This window comes from Lepidochelys olivacea (assembly GCF_965140295.1).
Source record: "Lepidochelys olivacea isolate rLepOli2 genome assembly, chromosome: 3".
Classification (NCBI taxonomy): domain Eukaryota; kingdom Metazoa; phylum Chordata; order Testudines; family Cheloniidae; genus Lepidochelys; species Lepidochelys olivacea.
Genome location: NC_140413.1, coordinates 186,071,898 through 186,086,345, shown reverse-complemented (window position 1 = coordinate 186,086,345; position 14,448 = coordinate 186,071,898). Strand labels below are relative to the sequence as shown.

Here is a 14,448-nt window from a genome sequence, read left to right as displayed (position 1 = left end):
AATGTCCAGGAAAGCAGAAGAGAAGGGCAGGAGGTGTGTATGAGTGCTCCAACTGCAATGAAAAGGTTCCATGGACTGAGTTGCACCCACTGGCACAAAGGACACTGAAAGAAGTAGTCTAAGATAAGCTATTCTTTAACGGTTTACAGACACTATTTGTGGCATTCAGTAAAATGAAAGACATGTTTCACACCTGCTTTTCAACTATATCATACGATCTTGCTTCTGCCACACCACAAATTAGCAGTAGCAGGGAAAAGCCTAGGTGAAATAAGACTAAAAGCAAGTGTGTAATATAGCTATCACTTCACTGACATTCATGTGTGTCACAGAGTGAGCTGGCCCTTTTTAGGGAGCTAGGGCTCTGTTCTGTCTTTGTTTTACTCCTGACTCAGAAAACCAAGGAGCTCCCAGGTGAAGTCCCCTAGTCAGAGGGAGTGTATGACTGGAAAAGATCATGTGACTAGCTGGAAGCAACACCTCTGAAAAGGTCTGGCTTCCTCTTAGTCTGAGTCAGAGAACAGGAATGACTTGGGAGAGGATGCTCTACAGAGACAGGCAGACAGACAACTGCCTGGGGAATAACTGTGGTGAAGTCTCTCAAGTGGAACCATCAGAACGCTCTTCACAGAGAGGGCTTAGGCTGGGCAGGCACAAGATTAGCAGGAGGCCTTGCTAGGGAGACGCTAGGGAGCCCTAATACAAGGGTGAATGTGAAATCTGGCTGAAAATCATAGAATCATAGAATATCAGGGTTGGAAGGGACCCCAGAAGGTCATCTAGTCCAACCCCCTGCTCAAAGCAGGACCAATTCCCAGTTAAAATGCCAGAAAGGACTTGAAAAGCCGGGATTGGATTCAGAGGTGATGGGTGGATACTTGCTTAACAATACCAATAAATCAGACCCCAAAGGAGAGACTTTAGATGAAACACTAGTTGTGTGCTATGAGACTTGGGAGGGGAAACTGGGGCAGACTTATGCACTTCAATAGGGCAGGTACATAGACTCTGCTACAATGTCACATAAAATGCTTTCTCTACACTCCTACCCTCTTCTGTCAATAACCTAATCTGCTGGTAACTAATCATGGGTGGACAGAGAGTCCAGCACAGAAATTTAAAATACACGATCCTTGGCCTTTGCATAAAAGGTATTTTTGGAAAACAGTCTGAAAAAAGCCATCTGATTCTCCAGGATAAACGGTAGTACTTCAGATAGCATCAATATCAACTGCCCTGATATTCTGTAAACATAAAGAGTAACTAAAGTGCACATTTTATGTTTGTAGCCAGAGTGAAGCACTTTGTATTAGTAACACACTTATATTTACTTCCAGATACAAAAATAGCTGTCAGTTGGACTCTCATCATGAGTATGAGGAATGCAGATGGGGACTGGAGATCTGGAATCATTCCATAGTGAGATCTGCAATGCAAGTTGAGAAACACTGGAGTTTATTTCTACTAAACGAGATCCATGGGCAGGTCTCCCCAACAGTGAAAGTTTGCTTTAGTTTCTGTTTCACTTAAGACTTCATAATTCAGTACAAACATAGGGATAAACCTTGCCTCCAAGTTAGTCTTCTGCATGTGGTTTCCATTTCTCTATATACTGGGAAGATTAGATGCTGTGTATTTAAGTGCAAGTACTGTAGTTTGGTTTTCCAAAATACAGGTTGAGGAATGAAAGGACAGTCCATTCCCTGCAACCGAACATTTAGCTATGGCCTATGATTTCACACCTGCAAAAAAAGTTCATGTAACTATTTTGCACACATACAGGTATTTTCATGTGAAAATGAGGAAGTAAGGACTTGACTTTGTGCATGGAAATGAGAAATGCACATTTTGTATAGATCAAATGCCTGTGTATGCTCTTTTGTGAGTGCAAAACTAGAGGCTCTGGCTGAAGTTCGCTATTATTGCACAAACAGTGCATGTATTTTCAAATAAGGTAAAAAAAAAATCTTTCTTTGGAAGTTTTTCTATTAATTGGTTGAAATCATTGACTTTTATAAACCTTAACTATTCTCTTGGTAATATTCCAGCCTCTTCTATCATATATCTGATGTTTATTTACTGGACCACATACTGATGTCTGCAGCCCAGGAGCTGCAGCAACCACACCGGCACAGAAGGAAACAGTTTTGATGTTGGAGGTTTACTGATGGTTCAGTACATTTAATGGCAGGAAAAAGCACAGATATAAAATAATATTCAAACCAATCCATAAATCATAAAACTTATTAATCTGTGTCTATCCCATCTTATGAATGCAGAAGTAAAGAAACACAGAGAGTTTAACCAAGAGACGCCCTCCTGCCAAATTTTAAGTCCCTGCTCCAAAGCATGGAGACACAGGAAATTTTCAATAAATTGGTTGTAGGAATTTTTTGTCAACACAGACAGTGTATTTTTTCCTCATCTTGTTCTCTGACATGGCTGACTTGTCTTAACTAACATTTTTGGAAAATTTCAGCCTGAGGCAGGCACATGGCATGAAAAATTTCAGCCTGAATTGTTTAAGTCACCGTACTCTCTAATTGCTTAAGTTTAGTAAAATTAGAAATAACTAATATATAATGATCTTATACCTGCACCGCCTACACACAATGATTTATGTGGATCTTAGCTTTTTTATTTCACGTCCTCCAATGTCTGGTAATTTTATGTGTGGTTATAAACTTGATGCACCTGTACACTGGATATAGGATTTGGCCCAAAGACATAAATCCAAAACTACAGCACCTTAGGTGCTGTTTAGTCTGTATGTTTTCCCAATAACTCACTACTTTTTAAAATAATTTGAGAAACGTGAGTATTCTAAGAGTAAACTAACAAATATGAGTAAATGCATTCATGCTTTGAAATCCACAATGGTCACTCTGAAGGGCATAATTTCTAGGGCTGTCAATTAATCGCAATTAATCACTGTTTTAATTGAACCATTAAACAATAGAATACCAATGGAAATTTATTAAATATTTTGGATGTTTTTATACATTTTCATATATATTGTATTCTGTGTTGTAATTGAAATCAAAGTGTTTTTGATTACAAATATTTGCACTGTAAAAATGATAAATAAAAGAAATAGTATTTTTCAATTCACCTCATACAAGTACTGTAATGCAATCTCTGTCGTGAAAGTGCAACTTACAAATGTAGATTTTTTTTGTTTAAGTAACAACATTCAAAAACAAAACAATGTAAAACTTCAGATCCTACAAGTCCACTCAGTCCTACTTCTTGTTCAGCCAATCGCTTAGACAAGCAAGTTTGTTTACATTTACAGGAGATGATGCTGCCCCCTTCTTATTGACAATGTCACCAGAAAGTGAGAACAGGAATTTGCATGGCACTTTTGTAGCCAGCATTGCATGGTATTTACGTGCTAGATATGCTAAACATTCATATGCCCCTTCATGCCGAAGGGCCACCATTCCAAAGGATATGCTTCCGTGCTGATGACGCTCGTTAAAAAAATGTGTTAATTAAATTTGTGAGTACTTCTCCATGTGGGCACCAATGATTCTGCCAAGAATGACCTTGAGCAGGTTACTGCAGACTAAGTGGCTCTGGGAAGAAGGATAAAGGAGTTTGAGGTGCAAGTTGTGTTTTTGTCCATCCTCCCTGTCAAAGGAAAAGGCCCAGGTAGGGACCATCAAATTGTGGAGATAAATACATGGTTACGCAGGTGGTGTCAGAGAGAAGGCTTTGGATTCCTCAACCATGGGATATTGTTCTGGGAAGAAGGATTGCTAGGAAGAGATGGGATCCACCTAACAAAGTAAGAGAAGAGTATCTTCGCAGGCAGGCTTGCTAACCTAGTGAGGAGGGCTTTAAACTAGATTCGCTGGGGGATAGTGAGCTAAGCCCTGAAGTAAGTGGGATACTGGGAGGAAACACAAGGAGGAGAGTGCAACAGGGGGGGCCTCCTGATTCATACTGAGAAAGCAGGGCAATCGGCTAGTTATTTTAGGTGCATGTACACGAATGCAAGAAGCCAGGGAAACAAGCAGGAAGAATAGGAAATCCTGGCACAGACAAAGAACTATGATGTTATTGGAATAACAGAGATTTGGTGGGGTAGCTCACATGACTGGAGCCTGTCATGTATGGGTATAAACTGTTCAGGAAGGACAGGCAGGGGAGGAAAGGTGGAGGAGTTGCACTGTATGTAAGAGAGCAGTATGATTGCTCAGAGCTCCTGTATGAAACTGGAGAAAAGCCTGTTGAGAGTCTTTGGGTTAAGTTTAGAAGTGAGAGCAACAAGGGTGATGTCGTGGTGAGCATGTGCTATTGACCATCAGACCAGGAGGATGAGGTAGATGAGGCTTTCTTCAGACAATTAACTGAAGTTTCCAGAACACATGCCCTGGTTCTAATGGGAGACTTCAATCACCCTGACATCTGCTGGGAGAGCAATACAGCAGTGCACAGACAATCCAGGAAGTTTTTGAAGAATGTTGGGGACAACTTTGTGGTACAAGTACTGGAGGAACCAACCAGGGGCCATTTTCCTCTTGACTTGCTGCTTACAAACAGGGAAGAATTGGTAGGGGAAGTAGAAGTGGGTAGCAACCTGGGCAGCAGTGACCATGAGATGGTTGAGTTCAGGATTCTCACAAAAGGAAGAAAGGAGAGTAGCAAAATATGGACCCTGGACTTCAGAAAAGCAGACTTTGACTCCCTTAGGGAACAGATGGGCAGGATCCCCTGGGAGGCTAATATGAGGGGGAAAGGAGTCCAGGAAAGCTGGCTGTATTTTAAAGAAGCCTTATTGAGGGTGCAGGAACAAACCATCCCAATGTGCCAAAAGAATAGCAAATATGGCAGGCGACCAGCTTGGCTTAACAGAGAAATCTTTGGTGAGTTTAAACACAAAAAGGAAGCTTACAAGAAGTGGAAGATTGGACAAATGACCAGCCAGGAGTATAAAAATATTGCTTGAGCATTCAGGGGTGTGATCAGGAAGGCCAAAACACAACTGGAGTTGCAGCTAGCAAGGGATGTGAAGGGTAACAAGAAGGGTTTCTACAGGTATGTTAGTAACAAGAAAAAGGTCAGGGAAAGTGTGGGACCCTTACTGAATGGAGGCGGCAACCTAGTGACACATGATGTGGAAAAAGCTGAAGTACTCAATGTTTTTTTGCCTCAGTCTTCACAGACAAGGTCTGACAAGGTCAGCTCCCATACTGCTGTCCTGGGCAACACAGTATGGGGAGGAGGTGAGCAGCCCTCAGTGGTGAAATAACAAGTTAAGGCAGGGGTGGGCAAACCTTTTGGCCCGAGGGCCATATCTGGGTATGGAAATTGTATGGTGGGCCATGAATGCTCACAAAATTAGGGTTGGGGTGCAGGAGGGGCTGAGGGCTCTGGCTGGGGGTGTGGGCTATGGGGTGAGGCCAGAAATGAGGAGTTCAGGGTGCGGGAGGGGACTCCGGGTTGGGGCAGTGGGTTTGGGTGCGGGAGAGGGATCAGGGCTGGGGCAGAGGGTTGGGGCACAGGAGGGGTCAGGAGTGCAGGCTCCGGGCAGCGCTTACCTCAAGCAGCTCCTGGAAGTAGCGGCATGTCCCTTCTCCAGCTCTGGCACTGCCCCATCTGCAGGAGCTGCCCCTGCAGCTCCCATTCACTGCAGCTTCCGGCCAATGGGATTTGCAGGGTTGGCACTTGGGACGGGGGCAGCGCGCGGAGCCCCCTGGCTGACCCTAAATGTAGGAGCCAGAGGGGGGACATGCTGCTGCTTCTGGGAGCCTTGGCACGCACACACGGAGCGGCCTCCGACCCCGCTCTCCGGCGGGAGCACGGGAGCAGAGCAAGCCCCAAACCTCACAACCCAGCAGGAGCTTGAGGGCCAGATGAAACCGGCTGGAGGGCCAGATGTGGCCTGTGGGCCGTAGTTTGCCCACCCCTGAGTTAAGGACTATTTAAAAAGCTGGATATGCACAAGTCCATGGGTCCAGATCTAATGCATCCGAGGGCGCTGAGGGAAATGGCTGATGTGATTGCAGAGCCGTTGGCCATTATCTTTGAAAACTCCTGGTGATCGGGGGAGGTCTGGGACGATTAGAAAAAGACAAATATAGTGCCCATCTTTTAAAAAGGGAAGAAGGAGAACCTGGGGAACTACAGACTGGTAAACCTCACCTCAGTTCCTGGAAAAATCATGGAGCAGGTCCTCAAGGAAACCATTTTGAAACACTTGGAGGAGAGGAAGGTGATCAGGAACAGTCAACATGGATTCACCAAGGACAAGTCATGCCTGACCAACATGATTGCCTTCTATGATGAGATAACTGGCACTGTGGATATGGGGAAAGCAGTGGACGTGATATATCTTGACTTTAACAAAGCTTTTGATAAGGTCTCCCACAGTATTCTTGCAGGCAAGTTAAAAAATTATGGATTGGGTGAATAGTATAAGGTGGATAGAAACCTGGCTAGATCGTCGGGCTCAATGGGTAGTAATCAATGGCTTGATGTCTATTTGCAGCCGGTATCAAGCAGAGTGCCCCAGGGGTTGGTCCTGGGGCAGGTTTTCATCAATATCTTCATTAATGATCTGGATAAGGGGATGAATTACACCCTCAGCAAGTTCGCAGATGACACTTAGCTTGGGGGGAGAGGTAGATATGCTGGAGGGTAGGGATAGCGTCCAGAGTGACCGAGACAAATTGGAGGATTGGACCAAAATAAATCTGATGAGGTTCAACAAGGACAAGTGCAGAGTCCTGCACTTAGGAAGGAAGAATCCCATGCACCGCTACAGACTGGGGACTGACTGGCAAGCAGCAGTTCTGCAGAAAAGGACCCGGGGATTACAGTGGATGAGAAGCTGGATGTGAGTCAGCAGTGTGCCCTTGTTGCCAGGAAGGCTAACGGCATATTGGGCTACATTAGTAGGAGCATTGCCAGCAGATCGAGGGAAGTGATAATTCCCTTCTATTCGGCACTGGTGAGGTCACATCTGAAGTACTGCGTCCAGTTTTGGCCCCCCACCACAGAAAGAATGTGGACAAATTGGAGAGAGTCCAGAGGAGGACAACGAAAATTATCAGAAGGCTGGGACACATGACTTACGAGGAGTGGCTGAGGGAACTGGGCTTGTTTAGTCTGCAGAAGAGAAGAGTGAGGGGCTTTTGATAGCAGCCTTCAACTACCTGAAGGGGGATTCCAAAGAGGATGGAGCTCAGCTGTTCTCAGTGGTGGCAAATGACCGAACAAGAAGCAATGGTCTCAAGTTTCAGTGGGGGGGGTCTAGGTTGGATAGTAGGAAGCACTGTTTCACTAGGAGGGTGGTGAAGCACTGGAATGGGTTACCTAGGGAGGTGTGGAATCTCCATCCTTAGAGGTTTTTAAGGCCCAGCTTGATAAAGCCCTGGCTGGAATGATTTAGTTGGTGTTGGTCCTGCTTTGAGAAGGGGATTGGACTAGATGATCTCCTGAGGTCTCTTCCAACGCTACTATTCTATGATTCTATGACTCTATGACTGAACTCCTTGGGGGAGAACTGTATGTCCCCTGTTCTGTTTTACTCGCATTCTGCCATATATTTCCTGTTATAGGAGGCTTGGATGGTGACCCAGCACATGTTGTTCATTTTAAGAACACTTTCACTGCAGATTTCACAAAATGCAAAGAAGGTACGAATGTGAGATTTCTAAAGATAGCTACAGCTCTCGATGCAAGGTTTAAGAATCTGAAGTGCCTTCCAAAATCTGAAAGGTGTATAGAAAATGCTTTCAGAAGTCTTAAAAGGGCAACACTCCAATGCAGAAACTATAGGACCCGAATCACCAAAAAAGAAAATCAACCTTGTGCTGGTGGCATCTGACTCAGATAATGAAAATGAACATGTGTCGATCCGCACTGCTTTGGATTCTTATCGACCAAAACCCATCATCACCATGGACGCATGTCCACTGGAATGGTGGTTGAAGTACGAAGGAACACATGAATCTTTAGTGCATTCAGCACATAAATATCTTGCAATTTCGGGCCATAACAGTGCAATGAGAATGCCTGTTCTGACTGTCAGGAGACACTGTAAACAAGAACCGGGCAGCATTATCTCCTGCAAATGTAAACAAACTTGTTTATCTGAGCAACTGGATTAACAAGAAGTAGGACTGAGTGGACTTGCAGGCTCTAAAATTTTGCATTGTTTTATTTTTGAATGCAGTTTTTTGTACATAATTCTACATTTGTAAGTTCAACTTTCATGATAAAGAGATTGCACTACAGTACTTGTATTAATTGAATTAATTGAATTAATTAATTGAAAATACTATTTCTGGTTTTTTACAGTGCCAATACTTGTAATCAAAAATAAATATAAAGTGAGACTGTACACTTTGTATTCTGTGTTGTAATTGAAATCAATATATTTTAAAATGTAGAAAACATCCAAAAATATTTAAATAAATGGTATTCTATTATTGTTTAACAGTGCAATTAATTTTTTAATCCCACCATTAATCACTATTAATTTTTTTTAATCACTTGACAGTCCTACTAATTTCCAATTGTTGTATATACTAAAGAGAAATTGGACCTCATCAAGTATTTTGGGGAATTGGGGCCAAGTTTGTTTAATACGCTCATAAATACAAGAGGAAAATGTGACAATATCAATGATTAAATATGTTAGGTTAATGCCTTCCATTTTAGGCACAGGAAGAAATGAAATTCAGCATGCTTTAAGCCTACCTTTTTGCAGGCAATTTCTGATGGGTTTTACATGATTTATGGAATTTGGACACTAGGGATGATTCAAAGGTATGGCTGCAAGGAAGTAAGTAGAAAAAATACTATCTTAATTAAGCTGAAGGTTTTACAATTTCTTGGGAAATTGTTGCAATTCTTTACTCACCACTAAACCTATTTTTAAAGAAATGACAAATGTTTCGAAAAGAATATTGGTTAAAAATGTTCTTGTTAAAAGTACATGACTAATTGAATATATAGCAGTAAATGAGCTCCAGCCTTACCGTACGGATCGATCATCACTGCCTGTGACAGCTAAAGGCTTCTTTGGATGGACTGCCAGGGCCCAGAGCTCCCCTTCACAATGACCCTGCATTATCAGCATTGGTTTATCTCTTTCTCTCACTATCACCTCAAATATTTCACTGTCCTGTGTCCCTGCTAAAAGTCTGTCTCCTTTCCAACAAACACTTCGGATGGACAAACCTGACAAAGAACAGAGTAGTTTTAGGTCATCAGTAATAACAAGACAAAGTTATATCCAACATAATAAAGAATAGAAATTTTAAAAATTCCTTTATAACAACTATATTTTGAACTTACTTAGTGTCTTCAGTCTGAAGACTGAAGGCATTTTATAGCTTACCTAGCTATAAAGCTAAATAGAAAGCTATAATTGCACTTCTATGAGATAAGGCAAATATAATTATTCCCATTTTACAAATAAGGAAGTTAAGGCACTGCGAGATGCAAGGGCAATCCTGAGAAGCGCTGAATGCCCAGAACTCCTACTGCCTATGGTGGGAGTTGAGTGTGCTCATCATGTCACAGAATCAGTCTCCTAAGCTTTGTCTATAATGGGGAAATGTACCCCCCAAAAAATCCAACTTTATTTAACACAAATTCACCTGTGTTAAAACTTGTGGGAAATTTAGATTAGGCTAGGTTCCTGTGACTGGAACTGTTTTTAACATCATTTTCATTAGAATTGCTTTTTAAGCAGGCTTAACTAAAACTGTGATAAAAATGATTCCCGTAACCACAGCCTTATCTACACTGTGACTCTCAGTGGTTCTATTTTTAAATTTTGGTAAATTTCTCCAGAGGGAGACCTGGCCTAAGTAACTTACTCTAGTGTGTGCAGGAAATCTGTGGCAAAAGTGGAAGTGACATGCAGATTTTCCATTTATCAGTCCTGTGATTTAAACACAAGAGTATATTTGCCTCACAAATCATCCTCCCTCCTGCTTTTTTTATAAGGAAAAGGATTATTTTTAAACCACAGTGAAGTGGGTCCTTCATTACAAGAAACAACCCTCACTTTAAAACCAAATATACATCTATATCACAGACAGGCTGAGATTTCACTGTTATTGTAAATTAAAGAATCAAAATTAAATCCTCAAAGAATCAATCCTGATGCACTTGCATGAGAGGAAAGTGATCAGGAACAGCCAGCATGGATTCACCAAGGGAAGGTCATGCCTGACTAATCTAATCGCCTTTTATGATGAGATTACTGGTTCTGTGGATGAAGGGAAAGCAGTGGATGCATTGTTTCTTGACTTTAGCAAAGCTTTTGACACGGTCTCCCACAGTATTCTTGTCAGCAAGTTAAGGAAGTATGGGCTGGATGAATGCACTATAAGGTGGGTAGAAAGCTGGCTAGATTATCGGGCTCAACGGGTAGTGATCAATGGCTCCATGTCTAGTTGGCAGCCGGTATCAAGTGGAGTGCCCCAAGGGTCGGTCCTGGGGCCGGTTTTGTTCAATATCTTCATAAATGATCTGGAGGATGGTGTGGATTGCACTCTCAGCAAAGTTGCGGATGATACTAAACTGGGAGGAGTGGTAGATACACTGGAGGGGAGGGATAGGATACAGAAGGACCTAGACAAATTGGAGGATTGGGCCAAAAGAAATCTGATGAGGTTCAATAAGGATAAGTGCAGGGTCCTGCACTTAGGATGGAAGAATCCAATGCACCGCTACAGACTAGGGACCGAATGGCTAGGCAGCAGTTCTGCGGAAAAGGACCTAGGGGTGACAGTGGACGAGAAACTGGATATGAGTCAGCAGTGTGCCCTTGTTGCCAAGAAGGCCAATGGCATTTTGGGATGTATAAGTAGGGGCATAGCGAGCAGATCGAGGGACGTGATCGTTCCCCTCTATTCGACATTGGTGAGGCCTCATCTGGAGTACTGTGTCCAGTTTTGGGCCCCACACTACAAGAAGGATGTGGATAAATTGGAGAGAGTCCAACGAAGGGCAACAAAAATGATTAGGGGTCTAGAACACATGACTTATGAGGAGAGCTGAGGGAGCTGGGATTGTTTAGCCTGCAGAAGAGAAGAATGAGGGGGGATTTGATAGCTGCTTTCAACTACCTGAAAGGGGGTTCCAAAGAGGATGGCTCTAGACTGTTCTCAATGGTAGCAGATGACAGAACGAGGAGTAATGGTCTCAAGTTGCAGTGGGGGAGGTTTAGATTGGATATTAGGAAAAACTTTTTCACTAAGAGGGTGGTGAAACACTGGAATGCGTTACCTAGGGAGGTGGTAGAATCTCCTTCCTTAGAGGTTTTTAAGGTCAGGCTTGACAAAGCCGTGGCTGGGATGATTTAACTGGGAATTGGTCCTGCTTCGAGCAGGGGGTTGGACTAGATGACCTTCAGGGGTCCCTTCCAACCCTGATATTCTATGATTCTATGATTTACACTAGTGAATCATGAGTCAGGCAATATAATTAATTATAAAAATTAAATAATTGATTCCACATAATTTTAAGTCTCTATACTTTTGGGTCTGACTTTCCATTCCCCCAGTGTAAACTGGGAATAACTCCAGTCAAAAGAGTTACACTGCTGTAAAACTAGTACAAGGAAAAGGATAATCAGATCATATTTAGGTTTTGGGAGGTAGAGAGGCGTAAATACGTCTTTATAGTTACTTTTTCATTTTCCACAGGTTTAATCTACTGATTAAGTTTATTTTTTATTTTAACGTCAAGCCTAATATTACAATCAGATTTCATGCTATCTTTTTAAATATGCAATATTTTTGCTAATTTGTGGATCTGCCTACATATATTTGCAAAATTAGATTCCTTTTTAACCTGAGCAATTACCATAGATGAATTTATACAAAGTCATTTATTTAAGAACTGTAAGTAATGGGTTTTATGTGATATGGAAAGTGATTAATAATTTCTATCTCTGGGATACCGACAGTGTCTGTATTAATAAAGTACCTATGGATGAACACCACAGAATAGTTAATCTCATTGGAGACAGGCTTGGCATCTGCTTTGTCAGAACAGACTCCTTTCTACTATATAAACAGATGTGCCATGTCCCAGAAATATGCAAATGGAAGTGATTTCAACCTCAAAATATCATTATAAACATTTGTCACTGAAAACTTCACAAAGAAATGAATCTCTAATTGATTAGTTTTAGGTTTAAGTTTCAGATCATTCAGTTCACCATTTATTCTGCCAGTTCATTATGCTTCCTCTTTTACATGCACAGCTTCTGATGCTATCTGTTTCTAAAGTGAAAGTAAAAATGTGCAGTTGTTCATACTGTTCTCTTCAATGACTTAGGATTCATAAAGTGAGTTACTGAACTATGATTAAAATTTTCAGACATGCCCAACTACAGGGATGAAGGGCGTTTTCAGATAAAATGGGGCAAGAGTCTCAAGAATCCCTGGGAAGGGTTTAAATTAATGATTGTGGGAAGCAAGGAGCCAATCAGCACTTCTCTATCAGCCTGGCCAACTGGCAGAGGAGCATGTAGCGGGAGCAGAGGCCTATCCCTGCATACACTTCCCCTTTCATTCTATCTAAAGCTATCATGTACCTAGTGGATCCAATCAAGTCTCCCACCCATTAAACCAGGTGGGTAGCATTACAGATACTTTAATAAAAAGAAAAGGAGTACTTGTGGCACCTTACAGACTAACAAATTTATTTGAGCATAAGCTTTCGGATGCATGCGATGAAGTGAGCTGTAGCTCACAAAAGCTTATGCTCAAATAAATTTGTTAGTCTCTAAGGTGTCACAAGTACTCCTTTTCTTTTTGCGGATACAGACTAACACGGCTGCTACTCTGAAAACAGATACTTTAACGTTTACTGAACTTTCAGTCTTGATTTTTCTCATGTTGCCCAGTCCGAAAAGCCCTGAAATCAATTTCTTGACCCTGCCTTACATATAATGTAGAGACTCTGGGCTCAGTTTTGCAAAGTTAAGCTCTTCACTTAGATGGCCCAATTCTGTATTTGGACATTCAAATAGCCATAAAGGTATGTCCATTTTTAACACAGTAAGAACCAATTTTAAGAACCAAATATGGGATTGGCTATCAATTTAGGTAACTAAATGTGAAGATTAGGGCTCTCTATCTCAATATCTCCTACAAGAGAAGAAAGTCTGCTGAGAATGAACACTTTAAAATAAGACAGTAACAACTTGATAGCATTTTCTGTCTGGTTGCCTGCTTTAGTAAATTATCAAAAAATCAGTAACTTCTGTAGTGGGATGAAGTATGGGGGGATGAAATGAATGAATGAAAAGTCAAATTGTCATGTTAAAATCCATGACAAAGTCAATTCCAGCTACAGATTTTATAATAAAACAATACTTGAATAAAATATTGTTAAGTGTTGGTATTTTATTATTGCTTTATTATTTTAATATTGCTTGTCAATAAAATCCCCACTATGAATAAAATATATGTATTAGCATTTTGTGCTGTCCCCTTGAAAGGGATAAAAGAATGTTCATGCCTTCTGTCTTGCCAACTTCCAAAAAAACACAAAAACACAGAAGATGATTTAGTCTGTACCGTTCCATAAGTTATCTAGGAAATGGTTTAAGCTCAGGTCTTACAACAGCCTCCTCCTGAAGGGCACCAAAATCAGCATAGGGAATGGAGTTCTGATATCCCTTACAAATCCTCAGTAATTGCAGTAAAGCATGGTGTGTAGACAATCTTATGACATGTACACCAAACCTATTTTAAATTTCTAGAGAGAAATCATTCCTAGTATATATGTGAAGGAAACTGTATTCTTCATCAGGTGTACTATTAACACGCTGGTAGATTTAGATTTAAGTGTAAATGCTGTGCTAGTGATCAGATTGTGTATAGTGGCTGTGAGAGACTGACAATTTCCAGCAATATCCTGAATGAACTTTATTGAATTAAGTTTAACTTTACTGAAATAGGGTTAATACCTTTGGGGTGCATTGTATTAAAAATGCAATTGTGTACATGTTATTGTGGCACTGTATGTACCTTCTCTAATGGTGATGGAGGATGTCACTGTACTTCCTCCCTTATCAACCTTTTGGAGCCATGGTCTTGGAGAGGTATGCATATACAAGTTCAAACTGGATTCTCCAAGGACCAAAAGACAAACTGGTTTTTAACTTGTTCATGACTTTTTTCCTGATCAAGCAAACAGATGGGACTCCTGGTCCACAGGGGGCCCCAATCCTTAGGATAGGGCTGGAAGGACTGAGCCTACTGAGGTTTCAGAATCCTGGTTGCTTTTTCTGAGCTGAAGGTGTGATGAACTGGTGACCACAAAGGAATCTCCTTGGATGAGGCATTGAATAGAAAGCTGGCTAGATTGTTGGGCTCAAAGGGTAGTGATCAACGGCTTGATGTCTAGTTGGCAGCTGGTATCAAGTGGAGTGCCCCAGGGGTCAATCCTGGGGCCAGTTTTGCT

General features: G+C 41.6%; 1 protein-coding gene across 1 annotated transcript in view; it reads right to left on the bottom strand.

Annotated features, from left to right (window-relative positions):
- EML6 (EMAP like 6) overlaps positions 1–14,448 on the bottom strand; it is a 321,111-nt gene that overhangs the window by 221,043 nt on the left and 85,620 nt on the right. The window contains exon 8 of the mRNA XM_084624464.1: positions 8,994–9,195. Within this exon, the coding sequence (XP_084480590.1) occupies positions 8,994–9,195 (202 nt within the window). The remainder of the gene's footprint in view (positions 1–8,993; positions 9,196–14,448) is intronic.